The following is a 24117-nucleotide window of genomic DNA, read 5'->3' on the forward strand; positions in this document are numbered from 1 at the left end:
TAGACTAGCGCTCCGTCTTCAAGAGCGGCCAGTTTTTCATTGCAGCTGAGCCGTACATGCGTGAATGATTGGATCCGGACAAGCTTGGCTCTTTGTTAAAACAAACTATTTTTGACGATGTTGATGTTCTTATGAGCTCTCAATTGGTGGCTTTCACTTATTATCCTTCTCTCGTTACTATGATATCCATGTTCATATTAGTTTTTTTTTTGCGTTTTTAGCGCATTTTCTCATTTACAGAAAAATGCACTATTGTGCTCGCCATGTCCGTCTGTCCGTCCGTCCGTCTGTCGGTCTGTCCGTCCGTCCATGAATTCACGTTTCAGAATAACTGAACAATTTAGTCAATTTCTCGATGTTAATGGCATTGATGAAGTTAGAGGTTTCATCACTCGATATGAATATGCTCTTGGTATTGTGAATAATTTACCTCGGAATTGGATTCTACTCTTCAACTGATATTCCTTGGTATAGCTTCAGTGGACTGCGGCTGTCCATGCCCCATTGCAGCGCTGATAAGGCAGCGCAAATCAGTCGGCAGCTAGCAGCCAACATGCATCAAAGCCACGCTCCTTGTAAGAAAGCTTCTGCTCTATTTTTTCGTGTTTCCTGGAAACGATAAGCAGAGACGACTTGGCATGAAACGAGTGACTACAGGTACGCAACTTCATATATCACCATGGATGAGAACTATGAGGTTGTTGAAATTATTTGGACGCAGATTATGTAGAACCCCTCTTCAATTGTGTGTAGAACCTCACTCAATACTATTAATGTCCGTGTCGGAGTAGTCATTGTGTCTCCAATATATTTGTTTTATGGAACCGGTAATATTCAGAAAAATTTACGAGTTACGACTGAAATTGATGGTTTTTAAATTCGCCTTATTTCCAATTTTCAAACAATTTACTTAAGTCTGTTTAAACGTAGCGAAGTTTCTCCACAGGATTTTCTTTTATTGAACTTTTAAGCATTACCTGTTCAATGAATTTTCTTAAGATTTTATCTATCCTGAATAGGTATCATGTATATTTCAATGTTTAGTTACTCCGCGAATAGTTTATGATAAAGAGGTTGAAAAAGAGTTTGTCTGCATGCCGATTTTCAACCCCGACTTCCGTTAGGTTGCTTCGTCGTGCAACCCGACACCACCTCGGCCAGTTAGTGTAACACTCGGACATAAGTTGTGCTCATGCTCATATTCGATGATGATATTCCACAGCCATACAAATTTTTCATTCGTACGACGGAAAATTTCGAAAATCTGTATGCGAAAATATTTCAGGATCGAGATATTTTAATGGAACGTATAACTCGTAATTTTGTACCTGAAATTCCGATCTCGCTTATGTAAGATTTTAGTGCCATTATTCTGATGATACGTGCGAAGTCAGTGCCCACTGTGCACACTTGTTCGAAAATATTGTAACAGATATGCATACTTTAAATTTATCTTAATATCTAGTGCAAAATTTTTCAAAAATAGAAAGTTTTGTCTGCGTTTCCCACCATCATTGTTAATAAATTAGCGTGAAGAGCACCTATTACACACATCATTTGTTGCCCGATTTAAGTGGTCAACAATAATTATTTTTAGCATTTAATTGGTTACCAGTCCAACCCTTAAAATTGCCCTTTGGTAGGTAAGTGCATCAAACTATTAATTTGGCGCCATTAATTGGCTCTATAAAAGGTAATTAAATTTTTTCATTTATATGGCTCCATGTACTGGTCTTTAGCTATGAAAGGTAAAAGAAATTTGGATGTTATATCAGCCGCTATTGGTTGCTTTAGAATATAAATAAATTTTGCCGTTTTCCTAGCACTGTTGTTCTAGTTCGACGGTAATTGAATGACAACCGTTTACAAAAAAGCGCCATCGGAGAATTTTGAATGTAATCAAATCGTGTCAGCCAGCTTGGCATTAAAGAAGGTAATTTAATTTAAATGTTTAGCCAGTGTCATTTTCTTTCAATATCGAACATCGGTCATGTTTATTAATTTATTTTGCTTTTTTTGTTACAATTATATTATTAAAATTTTAATGGATGAAAATATGCGCGACTTGCATTTATTTGATATAATGCAAAAAGTAAAGCGCTTAAATTCTTTGAGCTGCAGAGAAGCGTTTATTTTTCCGAGGATTTTGATAGGAATATTGATATTGAGTATCTATGCAGGACATTCACTATACTCATGCGCCTGATAGTGAGGATATTTTGTTTAAGGTTCCTTGATAATATTCTTGATATTAAATTTTAATTCGTAGTTCACATGAGTCTTGTTTTCATGCCTTCCCCAGCGCCATATACGAATTGTTCATCTGAGATCCTTTGAGGATTATTCAAGAGTCCTTCACTTGAATTAATTAACTTGCCATTCATGCACCTCTAACAACGCATTTCCAACAATGCATTTTCTACGTCATCATTGAGTCTAACCTGTCCTCTCCAACCCACACCTGCGAATTTGTTTAACTATTATTGGTAGCTAACATAATATATTATTGAATAGTTTAGTTGATCGTTGCTAAAAGTTAAATTTTTGTAAGTTATTTCGTCATATTTATTTACCCTAAGCATACCTGGGTTAATGTTGTCGAAACTGCATTAACTGCTGTCATAATGTTGATGTACGAGAATTGTTGCTATGTGTCATTTTCGTAAATTCATGTGGAAAATTAGAATAATTCTAATTGATGATTTTTGTAATATTTACTGTTGTATATAGTGCCCAAGTTTTATTTATTTTTAACTGATATACATTTATATTGATTATATTTATATTGTATATTTATTGATTATATTATATTTATTGATTTTTATAATTTCAGTACACTAGAAACAATTGTTTATAAACTTTCCTTTCTTGCTTGTATCTAAAACGAAGATTTTGTCTTTTGCTCGGTGGTTTAAGTTGGCTTTATAATCTAATTTCCGTTGCAAATTTGCGACAATACGAATGACATAAAAGTTTGAAGTTTAATGCACTTTTGATTGATTGCAATCGTAGTTGATTTCGTGTGAAAAAAATGATTGTTTATACTCAATTTATTTGAATGGTTATTTGTTATAGACGTGTTAGTGCAGCTGTAACGAGCATCCACTTATTTGATTGTGAGGCGATGAGGACTCGTTTGTTATAAAAATGGCGCGCTGTGTGTATGCTTCATGTACATTATTGCTCTTGCTGGCAAGTCAAGTTCCAGTTTTTTGTTCATTTATAACTTGTTCGGATAAATTTCTGCGGGGCCGGTAAGCTCCAAGCCGCCCGCGCAGTTAATTAAACTGCAAATGTCTGGACATGTGCCAACTAATCAGGCTTTTTAAGGTACCCTGATGTTATTGTTAGTAAAGACTAATCTTGTTAGCATTAGAAACGAGTAAACTTGTGATCAGAATTTGATGAATTTTTGTCTGAAATGCTTCCGGAGACACTGCTGTAAATGTACATTTTATAAATCCCAAATTTTATGAGAGAGCAAAACGCATTCGTGTCCTAAAATTGATCCGGAATATGCTTTTAATTCCATGTCGTATATTGCCGTTAAAGATTGTCTCCAAAATAAAAAAAATTAACTTGTTATATTTCTGGTATAGCATCACGATCATAAACTTCTCAATGTCTAAACTAAACTTTGTTTTAGTGAACATCTAACTTGCCCGGATCGTGTCTCGTCTCTCAATAAACTTTATTGCTCATATCTTCGAGACAAATGAGCGAAATTTCGACATCAAACCTGCATGAGTATTAAAACAAAATTTCTGGAATTTTATCCTATTACGAACAAGGATTCGTAAAATTTTGGGAGAAAGCACTGATATCTTCAATGAATAGGGAACTGGTCGGTCTGTGTATAAAAGCCCTTTAGGTTGCTTTGAAAAATACCACGCAAACGCGACATTAACTGCGTTTCTTATTACGTGTATTGTGGCATTTTGACGGTTGTAAAGGCACAATATCTCCACAAATTTTATTTAGCCTTGATCACTCTGCTTCTTCCCTAATTCCTTCTTTACCAATACACAACTGGGACATCACTTTCTCGTCGCTTGCATTTATATTCGGTATAGTTGATTGATACCCTATCTAATTCTTGTTATTTTCTTTGATCATTCGGCTCTATGACTATATACTTATTCCATCCCTTGGGTAATAAAAATATCCTTTGGTAATTGCTTTCCCCACACATAAATATTTTATTAAACATCTTCTGTCCGTTTTCGTTGGTCACATGCGTTCAACTAAAGAATTTTAGTGAAAGCAAAAGTTGCTGCAACAGACGCAGTAAAAATTTCTCAGATTTTTGTGGCTCAGCCGCTTCGCTGAACTGTGAGGCACTTTCATATGCGTCGTCGACATTTGCCTGACTTAATCCTTATCCGGCCCGACATGTAGCTTGAACTGCTCCCTCCTCAATTACCTCTCTCAGCCGTCAACAAACTCTTGCAATTTATCTCTTTACAGTCGGCATTTGCATACAATCATTTTGCAGCAAAAGTTGCTTCTCTAGGTAACAGGTTGAACGCGACCTGATGGCTGGAAAAAGCAGTCGTTCAAAGTGAGGGACCATCTAAATTTGTTCCATGCAATTACACTGAAAATGACTTGATTTCTTCAATTCCAAATAAATGCAGATGTATACATAGATCAGTATTAATTTATTTTTATTTTCTGCCATAAAAAATTCAATCACAAAACTTCAACTCATCAAATGAGTTGAATTCGTTGGACTTTGATTCATATGGAGACGTTTGAGTTGAAACCTCGTAGGTATCTGTCAGTTAAACATATGTAATCACTTTGAACGTTATAACTCGTACCTATGTACCAGTTTATATAACGTTTACATCGGTATAAAGCTGGTAATATTTTTCTGTAAATATATACAGTGCATATGTTAACATTATTAATAGATTCCGAGTACATATATATACTTTCCACGTTTTGTTGAACATTTCATTTCAATTGTTACTTCAGAGTGATGCAGCTACCAATTAAAAAAACTTTTGTTTCCATTTCGTTTTGATTTTGTTGTTTGCTAAAATTTAACCTTCAACTTTATTATTGTGGTTGTAAGATGTACGATTTCTATTGTTTACCAGCTAATGTCAAAAAATGCGTCGACGTTTCGACATCAGAGTAAAAGTAGAAAAAGCTTCTGCTGAATAAATTAGGTGCATCTGTCACAAGAAGTATTATTCGGGGAAATTACAATCGAGGGCACCGATAGTGTTATGATTTAAACTGACATACACTACCACGTAGATAAAAAGGTAGCAAGTTTTGACGAAACAACAATAAGACGCCAACAGTTGAATAACAATGAGACGCCAACAGTTCCTGGTTCGAATGGATTTGTTGACACTACCAGTCAAATTGAAAATCAGTCAGGGTTCTGTCTAGGAAATCTGAAATAATTGTGACGCAAAAGGCGATATCTGTTCAAATGAGAGCATCCGTGCGGGTGCATCACATCATAATGAGAGCATCCGTGCGTGTGCATCACACCATAAGAGAGCATCCGTGCGGATGCATCACATCATAAGAGAGCATCCGTGCCTGTGCATCACATCATAAGAGAGCATCCGTGCGTGTGCATCACACCATAAGAGAGCATCCGTGCGGATGCATCACATCATAAGAGAGCATCCGTGCCTGTGCATCACATCACAAAGAGAGCATTCGTGCAGTTGCATCACATCATGAACGAGAGCATGCGCTATTCTGCCTATAGTAAAAACCTCTTTGTCAAGATAATCTCTCAGTAGAATAACAAAGATTTGTGAGGCCGTCATGTTTACAGACTGTTGCAAGCCTGGGAGTCTCGCGATGTTTCTGGTCAGATGAAAACTATTTTCCCCTTCCTCGACCGGAGAAGCTCCGAGGGTGAGCAATTTGTAACAATATATATAGAGATAGCGTCATTCAATTATATAAATAAGGATGGTTATAAACAATCTGACGGTGGGTACACAGTTTGTACCAGATATCATACATATTGCGCAGAAGTCCTTTCTTAAACATGTTCCTTGTGAAATTCTGTGTACTAAGTCATTTTCAAATGCCATAGGTGTAGTTCACAGAACTGTTAATAAAATTATAGCAATTGAAACTTCAGCTTTGTGTGATACATTATGATGCTGAGATGACTGTGAAGACTATCACATACTATGACGGTGTTGTAATGACTGAAACCCCTAACGATTAAGCTCGCATTTTGAACTTATAGCCTCGTGGAGTACAACATATACATTTGTCTTGGGCGTCGTTTATAGCTCCCTATATATTTAAATTTTCACGTTTGAGCGATGGCTTTCCTTACAATTCGTTCATCTACGACTTTTTTATAGACTCTACAGAATAAATTTATTCTTTCAACTTGAAATTACATGAGAAATTAACACTCTACAGTGGGTTATATTATTTCCCTTGAACGCAAATTTGTATCTTGGATCAACCAATTAATTACCTACTTTAGAATTTTATATTCATTTGTACTTACTCCAGTTCTCCTGCCCACTGCGGCATCGTTGAGCTGAGCTCGTATTTTTACAAGGAATTCAAGAACAGAACAGAACCTCTGTGACACAGCAGACAAAGAGCCTCAACTGACGCGAAGTTTATATATTTTATATACATATATAGATATATTATATACATATTATATAATATTATTTATACACTATAAATGCCAATTATATATGCAAACACCAACTATAAACACTTCGGTCAGTTTGATTGACACATGAACGGATGTATTGATCGCACATTATTGCTCAATTCGATCGTAAATTAGGTGTGAGAAAATGTCAGTTCCTTCCTGCAGTTTGAAATTTGAAGCCTTACTAAAAACTACACAAATAAATCTAAAATTTGTATATTTAGGGTAGGGCCCCTCTTTTAGACAAGTTTGATGAAGAAGAATGTCATGTTTAATAGTAATAATTTCAAGTTTTCATTCGCAATTTTTTATTTTGTACATATAACTTTCCACATTAAAACTCACTCCTGCTTTTGTTTTCGACCTTCTACTACTACTACTACTACTACTACTACGCTAGCAGTTCATATTGAGCAACGTACTTGAAATAATTTTGGAAGCACTTCAATAATTGCAATCTAATCTAAGGAGAGGCTAACTCCTGCCAAAGGCCATAAATAAGTTATACGCGAGATGTATCTTCATCACACCTCGTCACCAATCCTGCTCGTGCCAGCAAAACTTGTCTTCCTTTATCCTCGTTACAAGTAAACGCTTAATTTTGTCTCTTTTTGATATTTTTATCAATTAATATACCGTGCGATAGTTAACTTCGTGTACGTCTATATTGTTGCTCAAGGGCTCAGCCTCTGGCTAGGCCCATGCAGAGACCTGGTCCCGGTGCCCGTCGTCCTACCATGTGCTCGGCTAGGCCCGTACAGAGACCTGGTCTCGGTGCCAGACGTCCTACCATGTGCTCGGCTAGGCCCGTACAGAGACCTGGTCTCGGTGCCAGACGTCCTACCATGCGCTCGGCTAGGCCCGTACAGAGACCTGGTCCCGGTGCCAGACGTCTAACCCTGTTCTCGGCTAGGCCCGTACAGAGACCTGGTCTCGGTGCCTGACGTCCTACCATGTGCTCGGCTAGGCCCGTACAGAGACCTGGTCCCGGTGCCAGACGTCCTACCATGTGCTCGGCTAAGCCCGTACAGAGACCTGGTCCCGGTGCCAGACGTCCTACCATGTGCTCGGCTAGGCCCGTACTGAGACCTGGTCCCGGTGCCAGACGTCCTGCCATGCGCTCGGCTAGGCCCGTACAGAGACCTGGTCCCGGTGCCAGTCGTCTAACCGTGTGCTCGGCTCGGCCCGTACAGAGACCTAGTCTCGGTGCCAGACGTCCTCCCTATGTGCTCGGCCAGGCCTCTACAGAGACTTGGTCCCGGTGCCAGGCGTCTAACCGTGTGCCCGGCGGGGGCCAGAATGCCGAGTCTTGACACTGTGCCAGAGTTACGACTGAAGAGGCTGCGTATCGCCTTAATTGCTTCAATTAGGGCCTGTGACACGGCACTTACGGCCACACTCGACAAACGGGCGAAATGAAGCAGCAAGATGTCCTCATCTCCACCTACTTCTTCACGAGATTCCTGGGACTAAATTTGCTCTTCCTTCTTTATAGTGAAGCTGAAGAGAAGTTCTATGATGTACATTGGCTCAAGACTTTGTGCATGTGTTTTACCTGTTAGTGTATTAACCGTTATGGGCTACAAGCCAGTGACTGGATACGTTTCATTGTCATAAATTGCGGAATTCATAACATTTTCAAGAATATCTTGCCTCAAATAATTGTTTTCTTTCAAACTAACTAGAATGGCGATCGTTTTTTATCCGAAACCGATAGTCTTTTAGGCTTGACTTCTTAGGGCGGCTGTGTTATTGAGATTATTTTAATTAAGTGTCCACAGTTGCGTCTCCGCATAATAGCGCCCCGTCCATATATAAAGCAATTACCAGCGTAAACGTCCAACCACGCATTTTAAATCGTACTGTCTTGAACTGATAATGAAAATGCGTCTCCACACTTATATTCACATTACTTTGCACCAAGTGTTACACAATTTTTTACTGTTTGCTCTGCTTAAATTGAAAGGTAAGAGTCCGTTTTTTTTCAAGCGTACAATAGAAACTCTTTTCATCTTGTCAGTGTTGACTGTTGATGCATCAAACTTCCATCAATTACGCGCATTACGTCGGCAGGCGTAATTATTTATGTAATAACTTACGTAAAATGTCGTTCGAATATTTTCGCTGACATGTAAAGAATTGGTACTTCACAAATGAGGCTGATGGGAGGATAATTCTGACTTTTCGCTCATCGTCGCCATGTGAATTAGGATTTGAACCGTTTATTAAATCTCAGTGCATTAATGACTGCTAGGCTTATGCGTGGTACAGTTTCTAAACATCGTGTTATAGCTGCTGAGGCGAATAATAATAGGCGAATATAGAAATTTCACGGAAGAAATATTTTGGATATTGAAATTTAGCTTGTCTTTCCGAAGCTGTCGTATATTTAACGTGTGGGCTCTTTTTTGCATCTCTAAAGATTGACAAGAGACAAGATTACGAGCGCTTATGCGACTAAGGTCGCAACGTTGCTATATATATATGTTTCAGCGCTAGATTTTCTTGCTTAGTTCATGCGATTGCATATTCCGCTCCGCGAATGCGTGAGCTCACGGATCCAGACTAACTCAATGCGGATTCCGGGTGTGCGTTACTGTGCGTTCGTCCTCTCTAGTTGACCCGTCAATATAAAGATTGTCTGCTCGCAACAGCCTGAGTAAGCGGATGGCCGAGACCCCGATGGCTGGGATCCGTGCGAGACTGAGCCCAAGAGAAGCTCTGTCCGTAAATTGATTCCAGCCAAGTCTTGAGATGCTGGCGAAACGTGAGATGATTTTCGGATGCTCCTTGGGTTGTCCTTAACGTAAAAAAATCTTCAGTTGCCTGTACATGTTTTTGGTCAGCCTGCAAAGCTGATTTCTTTCGGTCGCTGAGATTGTGAGCCTAAAAAATTTACACACTTTATTGCGTTTCCAGATGCGTTTGCAACGAACTGTGAAGATATCCTCGCTGTTGCAGCCGTGGTGCTTGTCGGAACAAAGTTTTAAAGTGTTTTCAGATCTTGGAACATTCTGCTGAAAAGATGACAGCAGGTAGTCATGCAGCAACACTGAAAAATTTCCTAAATACAGGGTGATTTACGGTAACTTCCTGATTTGAAAGCTCAATAAAAAAGAACTATTGCTGATTTTATAACAATAAAAATTTTATTGAAAAATATACTACCTGATTTTTTGTATAATTTAGTTCTAAAGATGTCATCTGAGAAATGAAGGCCCCCCCCCCATTGTCAACGCGTTCAGTTAGTCGATTTTTGAAGTTCCGTTCAACCCGCTGTAGCATATTGACGGGTATGTTGGCTATGTCTTGGTGTATGCAGTTCCAAAAATTAGGTAGGGTCCTTGAACAGTCATTGTAAACAAATGATTTGAGAAAACCCCCATTAAAAACACACGAAGCAAATCGAGAAATCGGGCCGGCCAATTAAATGATCACCTCTCAAGGAGATGAGGCGCCCTGCAAAATTTTATCTCAGAGAAACCATTGAACATCGCGCTGTGAGGGCCGTGGCTCCATTCTGTTTGAACCACATGTCCGTGACATTCATTTCAGCCAGTTTGGCAAAAAAAGACGTCAATCATTTGCGTGTACCGAGCTGCAGTCACCGTTACTGCGCGTTCGTTTTCCTCAAAGAAATAATGAGCCAATTGTGCCGACTTTTGCACCCCACACCACACAGTTGCGCGTTCACAATGAAGTGGCCGCTAATGGAGTCCACGCTGATCGTTTTCACTCCAATAACGCATGTTTTGCTTGATTGCACTGCCTGAAATGTAAAAGTGAGCCTATCACTAAATAAAACGACTGCATCGTGAGGCAATTTTTCAAGAAGGAACCGAGTGCGGAATGCTCGTTGAGTAGTGATAATGGAATCGCCATTAGAAAAGTACGCCTCGACAGCAAACGCACGCTTCTCATTTGTCCAATGCATAGTAGCAATTGACTAGGCGAGACACAAAACTTCATGACCTTGCCTTCCATATGAAATACTTTTCGCCCTTTTCCTACCACATCTGGCTGATTGACGCGAAATACAAAATTTTGAGTTTCCGTGAACCACCCTGCATGTACTTTGTGAGGCTTAATTGTTCGTTTTTATGACATTATCTTAGGTCTGGCACGAAATTACTTTATATGCTGGAATGAAATGATGAGCGTGCCTCTTCAGTCTTCCGATGACGCTGAATTTATAAACAAATTGATTATAAGTAAATGCTAACAACAGGATCTCTAAACAGCCTCAATGAGTTATCCATGAGAGAATCGGCAATTTACGTCGAATCGAGCAAATCGTTCAAGATATCGTATGCGCAAATCGTTGTGTCTCCAAATCATAAATATAGTCATCAGAAAATTTAAGATACTTACGAGCGCTTAACAGCATTACCATTGTATGCCACTGATCAAATTCAATTTTTATACTGACATAAGTATTAAAGATTTTTTGAACTTTTCAATTATGTGGAGCGCCCGTTAATGCGCCCAATAATGTGGAGCGCCGCCCGTTAAATTGCTTAGGCCTCTTTTGCCCTGGACGGCGGCAAGCAAGCATATTTTGCACTAATTGACTTGGCGGTGCGCAATGTATTATGGTCACGTCCCTGGGCCCCACGCGCTGTGGTCGTATAAGCTAAGGGCCCCTCCAAGAGCTCTTTGGGGAGGCGTCCTTCATAGGCGACGATGAGCTGCTCTCTCAATAGACTTCCCGAGGTGTGACCTTATCAAATTATTGCCAGTGCGGCAGCTAAGCTCCTCGTTACGATAGTTGTTGTGGTCGTTTCTTGTTTATTGCCAAAAAATAAATATATTCGTTCTTGTTCAAACAGTTAATTTTAAAATATTGTGCCCTTTGAATTGGTGTTGAGCAGTGAATCATGCTGTTAAATGCTGTTAATTTGGTTTTCTGTCATTTAGAAGCTTGTCATTTGCCTACAGCTAGGCATCTGATAATAGTTCCAAGATATTTATTTAATCTTGGATGCTGGTCCCAATTCCTTTTTATTGTGGAATTAGTCTTACGTTAGTCACTTGAGTTGTTTATTCACTTATGTCGCCGTCGTGGCCTAAGGAGAAGTCGATTCACTAATCTTTGATTGAAGCTTTTTGTACTGCTCCTTCAGCCTGAATGTTCAGAGTGTTCTGTCCTTAAATTGCTTGCCTGTTTTCGTTTTATAATATGTTGATGTAATGTACCAGATTCTTACGCTTTTATCATTTGTACTAGTACTAGCTTTACCAAATGCATTTCTTCTTTTTCCCTCATTCATCATGTTCAATTTGGTATCACTCTGTCAGCTCTATTTTTTGGCCGTTCTTTGAATCATTAGTTTATAGTTTTGGTTAGATGGTTGAAGTATATATATATATATATATATGTGGTTGAGCTCATAACAGAGACTATATTCGCAGGTGTAGTTTTAATGGTAAAAAATTCTGAAGTCGGCGCATGATATGTCAAGATTATCAACACTGTGAAAATAATTTCAGTTTATGGAGAGTTGTAATGCGTATTTTCTGACTAGGATAGTTTGAGGATGATTGAAAATGTGGAGTGGATTATTTCATTGATTATTGTGAATTTTTCAAAATATAATGGACATACGAAGCATTTGATTACCATGACAATTTTGTAACATAAAATATAAAAATTTTTACCACTTAATTTTTCTACGGTAGATGTTGTTCTTTCAATAAAGTTGATAAAGAACAGGTTTGTCATGTAATAAGAAGATTCAGGTCGTATATCCTAGCAGTTGGACGGACGTACACTATTTAATTAGTACGCTAAAAATGACGACTGTAACCACTTTTGTGTTTACGAGCATCAGGTCTGGCATTGCTATCATCCCTCAATTAATTGGTATGGTTTCTCTATGCCAAACTCTACTTGAATTGGGCCTAAACTTTTATCCAAATTAAAAGACCTTAATTAGACTGCAAACCAATCTCAAAAATGTTGTTTTCATTTATTTATATTCTAAAATAGAATACTGCAAATATATAGAATCTAGTGTATTTGTGACTTTTAGATGACATGACAGGCGAGGTTTTAGAAGTTAAGGTAAGGTTATCAATTATTTCTTATATAAAATAGTGGCTTTTCTATACAACTAGCTTCTCTAATTAGCTATCTCAAATTAAGCATATCAGGCTTCTCAAGCAAAGCATATCAATTGACCCCAACTTACGAGCGCTTGATATCATAACAAATTTTTAAAGCGTCAACAAAGTAGCATCTACTGTGTAAGTTAATAATTCATGATATTTTTTAATGTCATTCGTTCATTCGTGGGAAGATCAGCTAAATTTTATTGGCTGCAACTACAACACGTAAACGAACAATGTTTACGAATCAGGTAAAAAACTATCGGTGCACATATGTTTGTTTCGTAGCTCACACGCAACTGTCTTAACGATCCCAAAGCTTATTTTCATCGCCATATCTCATAGGACTAAAAGTCAACTGGACAACTGATTCTTGAAAGTACGTATATTTTACTTACGTTTAACCTGTTTGCACTGAATCCTCCCAAGCAACGCTTGGCTTCATCCACTAATTTTCTAATAAGATCCCTAATTTAAAAAAATAGAGGGAGTCGTTAAATTTTTTCATTTGTTGTTTTTTTTAATCACCCGTAGTGAAGTTATTGGCAATAACGCTGAAAATCTGTAGATTTGAATGAACGATAGTTTGTCCGCAGTTGAGTGCTCTTGTCTCTGATTAAACGATGCTGAACTTTCAGCAATAGATCGCAGTGTTTTTTTGGTGCGATTGTTTCATCACAGCATCAATTCTCAACTAACATTTCTTCTTCTTGGTGCTAAAAGCAATTCCCAGGCAAGCAACGAATGAGTGTATGAACACAAATAGCATCGAGAATATATCAGGGAGGGTTCGTGGGCGCCGTGATTTACTTTTGTGAACTCGGAGAAGTGAAAGGAACTGCTAGCTGCTGCCTCTGTTGCGGGTTTGACTTTCTGAGTCAGACGCTCAAACTCTGCAAAATCATCTGAACGCGATAAGATAATCTGGATGTGACAATAATCGTTTTGAATATGTTTTGTAGATTAGAAAAAGAAAACTTATAGCGAAATTGGTAGTGTAGAAGATTTTCCCTAACGCACATCTGCTTCATTGTATAAAAGCTTTGCACTTCTTTTTACTATTCAAACATTTATGTATTTAAAGCGCACCACATGTCCGAAATTGATCCGGAGTGCAGAGCAACCACTTCCAAGAAACGTCTAAACTAATCATTTAAATAGCCAACGCTGAAATTCCATCATTTCGTCACCTGTTTTTCTCTAAATCACGACATACTAAACCAAGAAGTTTGCCGTAAATTTGTTGATTGAAGATTAATTTGAAGACTTGGAAATTTTAAACTAACTCAAAGTTGCTCGAGATAAGAAGCATGATGTCATTTGCTCGACTGCATATTATGTATTCTTCATGAAAATAAAACTCCCGCGTATTTTTCTCACTGCTTCAAAACTAATTGTGAAGCTTTATGGCTTGACGATGGCCCATATTTTCATCACACATGCGTTTCAGAGAAAATTCGTTTAAATTTTCATCTTCTTTGTTCATAAAATTTAATATTTCGAACCTACTAAAGTTTGGTCATTCGGTAATTTTGCACCAAATTTTATTTTCTGCTTTAATTATTAATTATTTAATTATTTTACCTGGAATCATGTTTTTTCACATTAATTTTCTACATACGGATAAATGGCTGAAACATATATTTACGTAAGTGAATTCTAAATCGTAAGGATTCATTTGTTTACGCAGAATATTTCCTTTCACGCAAGATATTTTTTTAAGCTTCTCCGTAGTACGGATGTTATTACAAAGAATGTGCCTTTTGTGAACTTCTTGTATTTCCACTAAAGTTTTAGGAGTGGAAGTTTTTCCATGAGTTTTTCTATAGGGCCATGCAGAATAGAAGAATAGAAGCTTCAATTCGGCATTCCTGCATTGTCCGTACAAGCATCGTGTCCACACCTAATTATTGCTCTCGCTCAACTATATAGTGCCGCCAGTGTTGGTTCGATCTCCTCGTTCTTGCATGCACTTGCCATGCAGCGCAGGTGGGCAGCGCCAGACTGTGTGGCCTCCTCTCGTGTAACTCTTGCAAACGAGCGTCACTGCCGCTGACAGCCTGGCTTGTTAGGCTCATTTTCTGCCACCGCCCTGGTTCTATACTTTCAAAAAAAGTTAAGAGATCGTAAGTTCATCAGCCAATCATTAACGGCCTTTCATGCAAAAGCCACCAATCATAGACAAGAAAATAGAGCGTAAGTACCTACGTTCACTTAGCGACTTTTGAAAGTATGGCCCCTGGTCTTTGTAGCCCACGTAGCCCTGAAATGTGGTACAATTTAACAGCTTATGTGATAGAAGACCTGCGTGCAATACCCAGAAATTTATTGGGATTTGGTACAATGGCCATGAAAATTTTTGTCATGCTTTTAACTTTCACAAAGAAATTTATTTAAATCTTCATCATATTTCAGTCATATTACTCAGGCGGATATTTTTCCTTTTATTCTAGTGCGAAATAAATTTCTACGTGTAGCACATTCAAGTGCAAGAACACCAGTTTTACTAATAATTTTTACTAAATAAATTTGGCCCAAAATTTCTTTATACCCGCATCTGTTTTATTAGTCTTCAAAATTTGTTTATACACGCATCTGTTTATTGGTCTCAATGTATCCTAGCTCACCCCGCACACCTGATAACTTATTCCAATTTCCTTCAGCAATTTGCATTCCCCTAAAACCCAGGGCCTATACTTTCAAAAAAAGTTAAGAGATCGTAAGTCCATCAGCCAATCATTGACGGCCACGCAAGCAAAATCCACCAATCATAGACAAGAAAATAAAGCGTAAGTACTTACGTTCACTTAGCGAGTTTTGAAAGTATGGCCTCAGGACTGTATGCCTGGCGCGCGGTGTAGGAGGCCGTAGCTCGGGAGGGGAGGGGGCGCGGCCATCACTTTAATCCAGACGAGCTGTCGTGCTCACGCGACTCCGCGCACTTCGCTCTCAGCTACGCTGCTCCTTTTGTTTACTTTTACGGAAAAATTCCCTGAGATTATATATTTTGACGGTGTTTTCTTCAGTTGTTATTTTGTATTCACTGTTATTTCTGTGTTAACAATGAATTTAGATCTCAATCCCTACTTTAGTCGTAACTCTTTAACTATTTGAACTATTTTATGTCCTTTAATATCCGAACATTAACGGTAAAACACTGTAAATATAGTCCAGCAACCATTGTTTGTGTAGGACTCAATATATTATATGAACGGTTCCTAATATACGTAGTTCTCTAATTTGGTTATTCTATTAATTCATTCATCTAATGCTGGGTAAAGTACAGGGTGCGGCGCGGGAACTTACTTATTTGAATTGCGCGCCACGTGGCGGCCATTAGTCCTAGGAAGGTGGCGCCATGCGCAATATGACTGACAAAATGTATTGAACAGCATGGAGGTCACCTACAAGATGTAATATTCAAGAATTAAACTTGTAAGTAAACCCAACGAAACTTTAAATGTAGCTCTTTGTAAAAAATAAAGAATTAAAACGCTATCTTTAATACTTTTTACTTTGTGATTTTTTTAAAAGAGTAAGTTCCCACGCCGCACCCTGTATTTTCAACTCCTTGGCAGGAATTAAATTCTTCAGTTGATTGTAAGTGCGCCGGTGCAGCCACCGATCTCAATTAACATTCCTCGATTCTTCTTCCATTTGGCACACCAAAGCAATTAATGTTACATACTCTCCGGTTGTGACGCTAAATCGTCTTCAAATGTTTTAAATCAAATTGTTTCATTCTACATTTAGTTAAAATAACATACGTGGCAATATATAATTAAATAGTTTAAGGTTTATGCGCACGCTATCATTTCCCCAGGATATTCTGCTCATTCAAATGCAGAGACACTTTACTATCAGTTTCATTTGTCTTAAACTGACTCCAGAATTTTCAAATATCAATTACGCCTCTTTTTGTCATTTAAGGTTGAATGCTTCAATGTGAAATTTCTCTCGTGTATTTTTGAAACACTCGGTCATTATTTTTTCGTAATTTTCCCAGATTTATTTCATATTTATTATTTTATTTATTACTTCTTCTCATGCTGTTTCGCCCGACGTTGAGGTGTGGCGAAGTGTGTTGTATGTGGCGTAGTGTTGGTCGTGCGGCGGCCTGGGCAGAGGGGCGTGGCGGCGTCTGCGGTCACGCCACGCGCCACAATAATAAAATCTGCCACACACCTGAGCCACACGGTGCCTGCCCAGTACGGTTTTGTTCTAAACTTTTAGTCTGTTTTCATTCATATATCCCATCTTTAGATCTATATCGGATGCGTCATTTAGGAATGAATTTTGACGATAGCGTGTGAATTTGAAGACTTCGAAACCGAAGTTCAGACTAACATTTTTCAATAGACTATATTTAAGTTATTTTACTTTATTCTAACATTTCGATCACGTTTGCTGTATCCAAGTACTCAAAATTTCTTACTTGTCGTTCCACTATGTTTGTCAATGTTATAAATTAAAACTTTCAATATTAACCATGAAATATGTATCCGCCGTTTCTAACATTTTTTCATTCCTGAACTTATCTCTGAAAAGCTTAAATTTTTCGAAAACTGCGAGTATTGAGTTATTTGCTAAGCATAAAGAAGGAAGTAAGATCACGCAGCCTGAATAGCTATGAACGAGAGCTCACAAATTTCCGCTGTAATTTCTCTTATGTTTATTGATCTTGTACAATACTACGATCCATGCATGAGATGCTACAGTAAGATTTTTGTCACTCTTAAACTGCTATGTCCTAGATTCAGATAATTCGCTAACAAGATTAGTTGTAAAACTATGCCGAGTTTTCGCCGTTTTAGAAAGTGCTTGTTCGATCGTTTTTATTGTGACTTTCTCGAAGCACTCGTTGGGAGTTATTTTTCTTCTTTGATTCCCAACGCTTCTTCCTATTTTTGCAACGAACACAAAATTTTTAGGGGGAAGTCTTGCTAAATTTGTAATTTTCTATGTTAAGCTGAAATTAATTGTTCTATAGGCTTTGTTTTTTGCTGTATAAAAATACATCAGTTTTCCATGCGTCTGCAAATTTTTTTGGGGCCTCTCTGAAGGCCGAAGCTTTAAAAGAAATGATTGTCAGAGTTACTAACTTTTGCCTATTTTACCGTACTGATGTTCTCCGTTATTTTCTTGATTGGTCATCAATTGAACAACCTCGCACGGATCTCTTTGGTCTAGCTTATGCAATGCCGGATTTCTTCTTATTTTCGCGCTATTTCACGCTCTGATTTTATCACAGCGCCTCTGACAGTCCACCAAGCATCCATCACGATGCCTGTACGCAGCACTACAGCCTCTGCCATGCTACATCATCGCGAGAAGCTCGACTAACTTTTTATCCTTATTATTGAGAGTTCATTGGGATTTGATAAGCAGTTTCTTTAATTTAATATTTTCTCGTCTGAAATTTAATCTGAAAAATAATTTTCATCACGTTTATTACGTTCATTTCATTCTGTGTCGGATACACGCATCAATACTATCATCATTTTACTGTTAATTGATCATTATTTAATTAATTTTTATACAGAACTGTCTTATGTAAACAAATTATGCTAACGTATATTCTTGTAAATATCAAATTCTTATATTAGTGTGAATTATTACATCCCGCTCCGCGAGAAAGTTAGACCTACATTGTTATGATAATTCGCTGTAAATTGAAGTGAACATTCTTTAAAATTTCGCTACAAACCTGTGCAAAGTAAAATCTATTTAGTGCTGCGCATTGTACGCTTTGAAAGGAAATGAAAAGACTAAAGTTTTTTCCCTCAATGGCATTGAAACTTTTCTTTTAGTTCGCCAAAAATATGCTTTCGAAAAATTAACGTAGTCTTTAAAGACTTGTATAATAAGACTGTTGTCACGTAATTAGAGATCGAGTTTCTGGTTTTTTATTCATCATTATCGCTTTTTTATTTGTTTATTTAAAATCTTAAATTTTGTTAAATGGATTGTGTGTGAGCGAGTGAAAAAGTCCAAAAGATTACACTGAGAATATTGCGCTTCTTTCACAGTCCGTGGCTAGATCGTCTTGATTATTTCCTCAACAATGGCTTCATATGATCCATCACGATCTAAAAATCTTTGACAAATTTCCCGAGTTGCGGACCGATCTAACAATTCGCTTCGGTCCACGTCTGCCATCAATCGCGTAAGCCACCCACGTCTGAGCGCAGCGTCTCGCTCGCAGGCCAATCTTCGGTTTTAATTCCCTTAAGTCTGATGTGCGCAGCGAGCTCTGTTCTGAACTGACTTTATGGTTCCCACCGTCGTAAACTTCATCAAATGTTAGCTGGCTGGGCTTCATCCCGACTGTTCCGAGGAAGGATTGGATCACTGGAATGACCTCTACCAGCCTGCCCAAGCTAAATATTTTACCCTCGCTTTTGTTGTGGGGGTTGCTTTCATTAGGAGCACGAAAGAACGGTTATAAAATGAAGCACTTTTTTTCTAGTCAGACCGACTGCAATACATATTCGTTGTTGTTGTTGCTGACATTTTTTCACTTTGAAGAATTCAGTAACTGCGCTAAGGGATTAATATTATCTTAGTTAAGATTGTAAATAAATTCTAATCTGAACTTTTCCGTTCTCTTCCAGTATTATTTAAAGTATTCTAAAATTTTGTTGATGTGACCACGAAGTGGTATTGCAGCCAGTTTGGTCCCCGCCCCTTAGTTTCTTTAGTAATAGAAATGAGCTGCGACACGCCATGTTCGTCCTTTCTGGTGAACTTCATTCGACCAATGATCACAATGTAATGACGACTGATAGGAATGTTGAGTAAATTGATTCAATTGTATAGAGAGATTATTTTCATAATATTTCGTTTGTCTGTTTCCCGTTTTTTTTTGTAGTAGTCACCGATGCTTAGACTCACACCACAAGATCTTACACCTTGCACTAATATTATTTGAAGAATTTATCCATGTCATCCATAAACTTTTTATTTCACACTTACAGTATATGTGAGTTTTAGTCATGGGATTTCTAGGTAACTTTCGGTTCCGGTCAGTCGATGGCTCGGTAACGTAATTTTTACCAAAATCATGACTGATTAAATAGGTTATTCCCGGCCAAGTGGATTAGATCAACGGTTAGCGATGCTCGCGAAATAATTTTATCTCAGCATATTTTAACCAGGAATATCCTGCTCTTCCAAATATATTAACCTGAGCTATATTAGTGAAATAATTTTTTACTTGGAAACAATCGCCAGCTTTAGCTATTGAGAACGAATAAATTCAGTTTTAGACTATATTTACCAGTGTCAAGGTAACGTATCAAAATCATTGTACTAGATTGGGTTTCGTAGTATGGAAGCATCGACGCTTTAATTTTTTTTATAAGGTACTGATTGCGATTGTTCCGATTGTTCCGATTGATTCTTTCACAGGCGTGATAAGGCGGGCGTATCATGATCATTAAATTTCATGCGCGCTGGTTATTGCAGTCCTACACGTATGAATCTTCCCAACTTCATATGATTTCTAGAAGGATATTGCCAAGCTTGTCGTGTTCTGACCCGCTTCCATCTACTTTATGCTTGCGGTATCAAATATGTAATAGGCTCAAAAATTCTTAGACTAAACTAGTCTAAACTTGCTTGATCTCGACAAGTCAGATGAGGTGTATCTTGTCTTAATATTTCATAATTATCAGGTGTAAGACGACCATCCTGTTGTGATATATACGGCAACATCTCCTCTCTTCATATCAAGTTTTGTGCTAGGGCGGCTTAGCAAGCTTTTCTAGATAGCTCTTCACGCTACGTACCTAACGCGTATCATTAGCTCAATCTCATCGTGCTTCACCTGATATTAGTCTGGCCTATTATGCAAATGTCTGCAAGCTATCAGCTGGAAAAAAAGACAAATGAAATATTTACCTGGCGGCTGTGTCGGTCGCATCCTCCAGGGTATATGGATGACGTTGCACTGTGCAGTGCGTTAGTGTACCGAGCTGATGTAGCGGAACGTAGCGAGGCTATGAAGGCCCGTGTATGTGAGACACACGTACGCGGCGCGTGTCATTCTTGTGATAATGGCCCAATCTAAATAAATATTGGCTTCAGTGATTGTAAAATTAAAAAAATATAACTCAGTACTCACTGCAGTGAGTGACAGAGCGCACTTTCTCGTCGACGAAAACGTGAAATCACGGACGGACGGACGGACAAACGCACATGGCGAGCACAATAGCGCATTGATCGTTTTGCCTTAAAGGATTCTTGAAGAATTTATTACTTGAATCAAAGATGCTTGCGCAGTGATCGAATATGTTTTATAATATTTCATAAATTAAAGTTGTTTGACTGTCTTACATTTTTAATCATAAGATAAGATTGACTTGAATGACCATGGCACCGGGGAACAAACTTGGATTTATTGAGTCTGATCCTAGCATGCCGATAAAGTCAAATTTTCATTAAATCTCGTGATTGGAAACATCGCAACATTTAGCGCCTTTAACCCTTTGTAAACTGGTATTGTCGTACGAGTTTCACTCCGTGCGGATTTAAAAACAATTTCAAGGACAAACAAAGTAACGAAAATGTGACAAGAGGAGCATAAGACCTCACAAGATCATTTACCCCTACAATAAAGTTTATTTAGCTCTCTTGCCTTACATTAACGAGCTTCAAGTGAATCTTTTCTATTCATCGCTTAAAAAGTTTACTTACTTTAACGTAGCGAGGCTTATGTCAGTATAATGCAAATGAAGAATTAGGGCATCCCATTCGAAAATATGGAGCATATTTTTATTATTTAATTTAATGAAGGTGCTAAGAATTACAGAGCTATAACTTAGGCAATTTTGAGTGATTATAATCTTATTTCGTTTGTAACTTCATATTTTTTGAAATAAATGTCCGCGTCAAAAAATGAATGGCATATCAAGATTGCCGAAGCTACCTGGGAAAGATTTTGACGTGTAGAGTTTCCGTTTGTTTGAGCCGTAATCATAATGTGTTTGATGTCTTGAAGCATGGAGGTAATTTGACGCAAATAGGATGCACCCATTTTAACAAGTTACTCATACTTGTGAGTCTTGCAACGTTTCTCAACAAGAGATCTATGACACTTATACTATGTTAATTCAATTCACATAAATCTAAAATGATACTGTTTCTTTATTGGTATTTATTGGAAGCATTAATTAATAGTGGTTATTATGTTTTGATAATCAGTGCGCAATATATGCACTTCTAGGGCAGGTTGTGCCACCGAGCCTTAGCATTCGCTGAGCGGCTCAGTGAAAAGAATTTTCCAAATCCAACGGGCGGCAGTAAAATTTAAAATTTGTTAGTTATTGTGTTATTTTGTTGCAAGAATGATGAATTTAAAGTTATAAGGATTAACTGAGGTTTGAAATACATTATTGAGAATAGTTGTTCGTCTATCCTGTTTCGCAGTCGTCATGTTTGCCGTCTTTCTTCTATCTTGCAAGTGACACACATTGTTTATTTTCTTCCCTAAGAATCTCAGAATTCGTCCCTGGCTTCCCTCGCTGGAGCTCGTCTTGTATTCACCGAGGGTAGACCTGAGCTTGCGACCCTCGTCATCTTCACTAATATTTGATGACCTCGGCCGCTCAGCTCGCATCCACGTGGTCGTGTCAATAACAAAAAATTATTTCTTCGTCAATTCCTCCTGTCTCGTTTTCGAACTTGGATGTATCTGTCGATCAACAAAATTATGCCACGTGTTTCTGGCATAAGCACTCCTAGATAGTTGTGGTATCGCGGGTTTTCCTGAGGACCACACTTCAATCTCCTGCCAAGTGAACGCGTAACCCCAATGCTTCCCGAACATTTTACTGTGGACTTGTATTTTTCAGATCAAATCCTGCTCTAGCCTCCGCAAGTCTCAAGACCTTTGCATTGTTAGCGATATTGTTATTTATTGCAATAATATTGAATGTAGTTTAATAATGTGTGTGTGATAATGTGTAATTTAATATCAGAATGATTAATTATATTTTGGGAGCTTATTTCAACACCTTGAGTCCTTTCTTTAATAATATGCACAAAAATCTTTTCCTGAACATGGCAATTTTGTGTACTAAAATTCAAATGAGCATTTTTGAAGCTGCCACCTCGTAATGATGTGAAGTTTCACAAGTTATCATTCTTTTATGAATTATGGAACCTTGCCTCGAAAAAATATATCTACTATTTTCTTATACTACTCCTACTATATATCTTCTATTTTCTTATAATATATCTTTTATATGTTTGCTTGACTAAGAATTATTATTTTTTATTTATAGACGGCAATTTACTTTCCACGAGTTGAGGAAATTTGGTCCCCCACACCGAAGAAGAGAATTTGTCGAATAGAAATGTGCGTGTTACTATTTACAATGTACCTGCTTAATTGTTTAATTACTTTATTAAAAGAAGGTTCAGTACAAAAATACTTGTTATACACGAACGAATGCTGACGTAGTCATAGTTACGCGAAAGTGTACGGTCAACGGACCTCACTTTTCATTACCTTCTGCAGTGATTGAAAGCTTCACGGGTTGATGGTAAATTTCTGCCAGTCATATTTGACAGGGTTCATCAAATATTTTTTTCTCAGTTCCCACTTTTGACCAAATTAAAATTGAAACTAATCATAGTCAAGGTATATATACCTAATTAACGGTCTTGCTCAGCACCGTATCATGTTGAGACAGTCACCAAAACGGATGTTGTTTACAGACAATTTTTAGCACACGTACAGCAGTAAAATCGGTGCATGCTGCTTTTGTGGGTACAATGAAAATCTTGAAAAGTGTATCTCTATATGCGTGGAAACGCGCGTGGCTAACTTGCAAAGCGTGCGAGTGGACCCTATATTTTAAACATCCATTTGTATGAATTTCATATACTGTATCATTAAGTTGATGCAATGGCAACGAGCTTTCGAAAAACAGGGTCACGAAAACAATAACCAAACTCAATTAGTGCCTTCGAATAACATGCAATGCAGAACCGTGCTCATAAAGCTGCATCGGGGGCGGAAGTAAATTTAAGAATTAATGCTTAGTATTTTTTATTTTCCATGATGGCAGGAATTCCATTAAGAGTCACAATTAATAGTTCTGGCCTCAGCAATATAATCAGTTATTCTTAAGTTTAAAATGAAGCCGAATAATTCTTACATCAGTTGAATTGTATAGCATTTACCCAACCGAAAACCACAAATCAAATCTGTTTCAATGGTTATGGTAAAGCCATTTTTTATGCTCAATCACATTCGCGCCTACGATCTCTAATACTTGAAAAATGTTTTCAAATAATGGTTTCTTAAATTTTCGCCTGATGTGGCGTGAACATTTTTT

At 37.8% G+C, this 24117-nt stretch overlaps 2 protein-coding genes across 2 annotated transcripts in view; both read left to right on the top strand.

Annotated features, from left to right (window-relative positions):
* Positions 1-7617: 7617 nt before the first annotated feature.
* Positions 7618-7977, top strand: LOC108678225 (translation initiation factor IF-2-like). The gene has a single exon (XM_018166591.1). The coding sequence runs from the start codon at positions 7618-7620 to the stop codon at positions 7975-7977; it is 360 nt and encodes a 119-aa protein (XP_018022080.1).
* Positions 7978-8079: 102 nt separating this feature from the next.
* LOC108678227 (netrin-1-like) overlaps positions 8080-24117 on the top strand; it is a 33488-nt gene continuing 17450 nt past the window's right edge. Inside the window, exon 1 of the mRNA XM_018166592.2 lies at positions 8080-8221. Coding sequence (XP_018022081.1) covers positions 8080-8221 — 142 coding nt within the window. The remainder of the gene's footprint in view (positions 8222-24117) is intronic.

This window comes from Hyalella azteca, unplaced genomic scaffold (genome assembly GCF_000764305.2).
Source record: "Hyalella azteca isolate HAZT.00-mixed unplaced genomic scaffold, Hazt_2.0.2 contig8861, whole genome shotgun sequence".
In the NCBI taxonomy this organism is placed as follows: Eukaryota; Metazoa; Arthropoda; class Malacostraca; order Amphipoda; family Hyalellidae; genus Hyalella; species Hyalella azteca.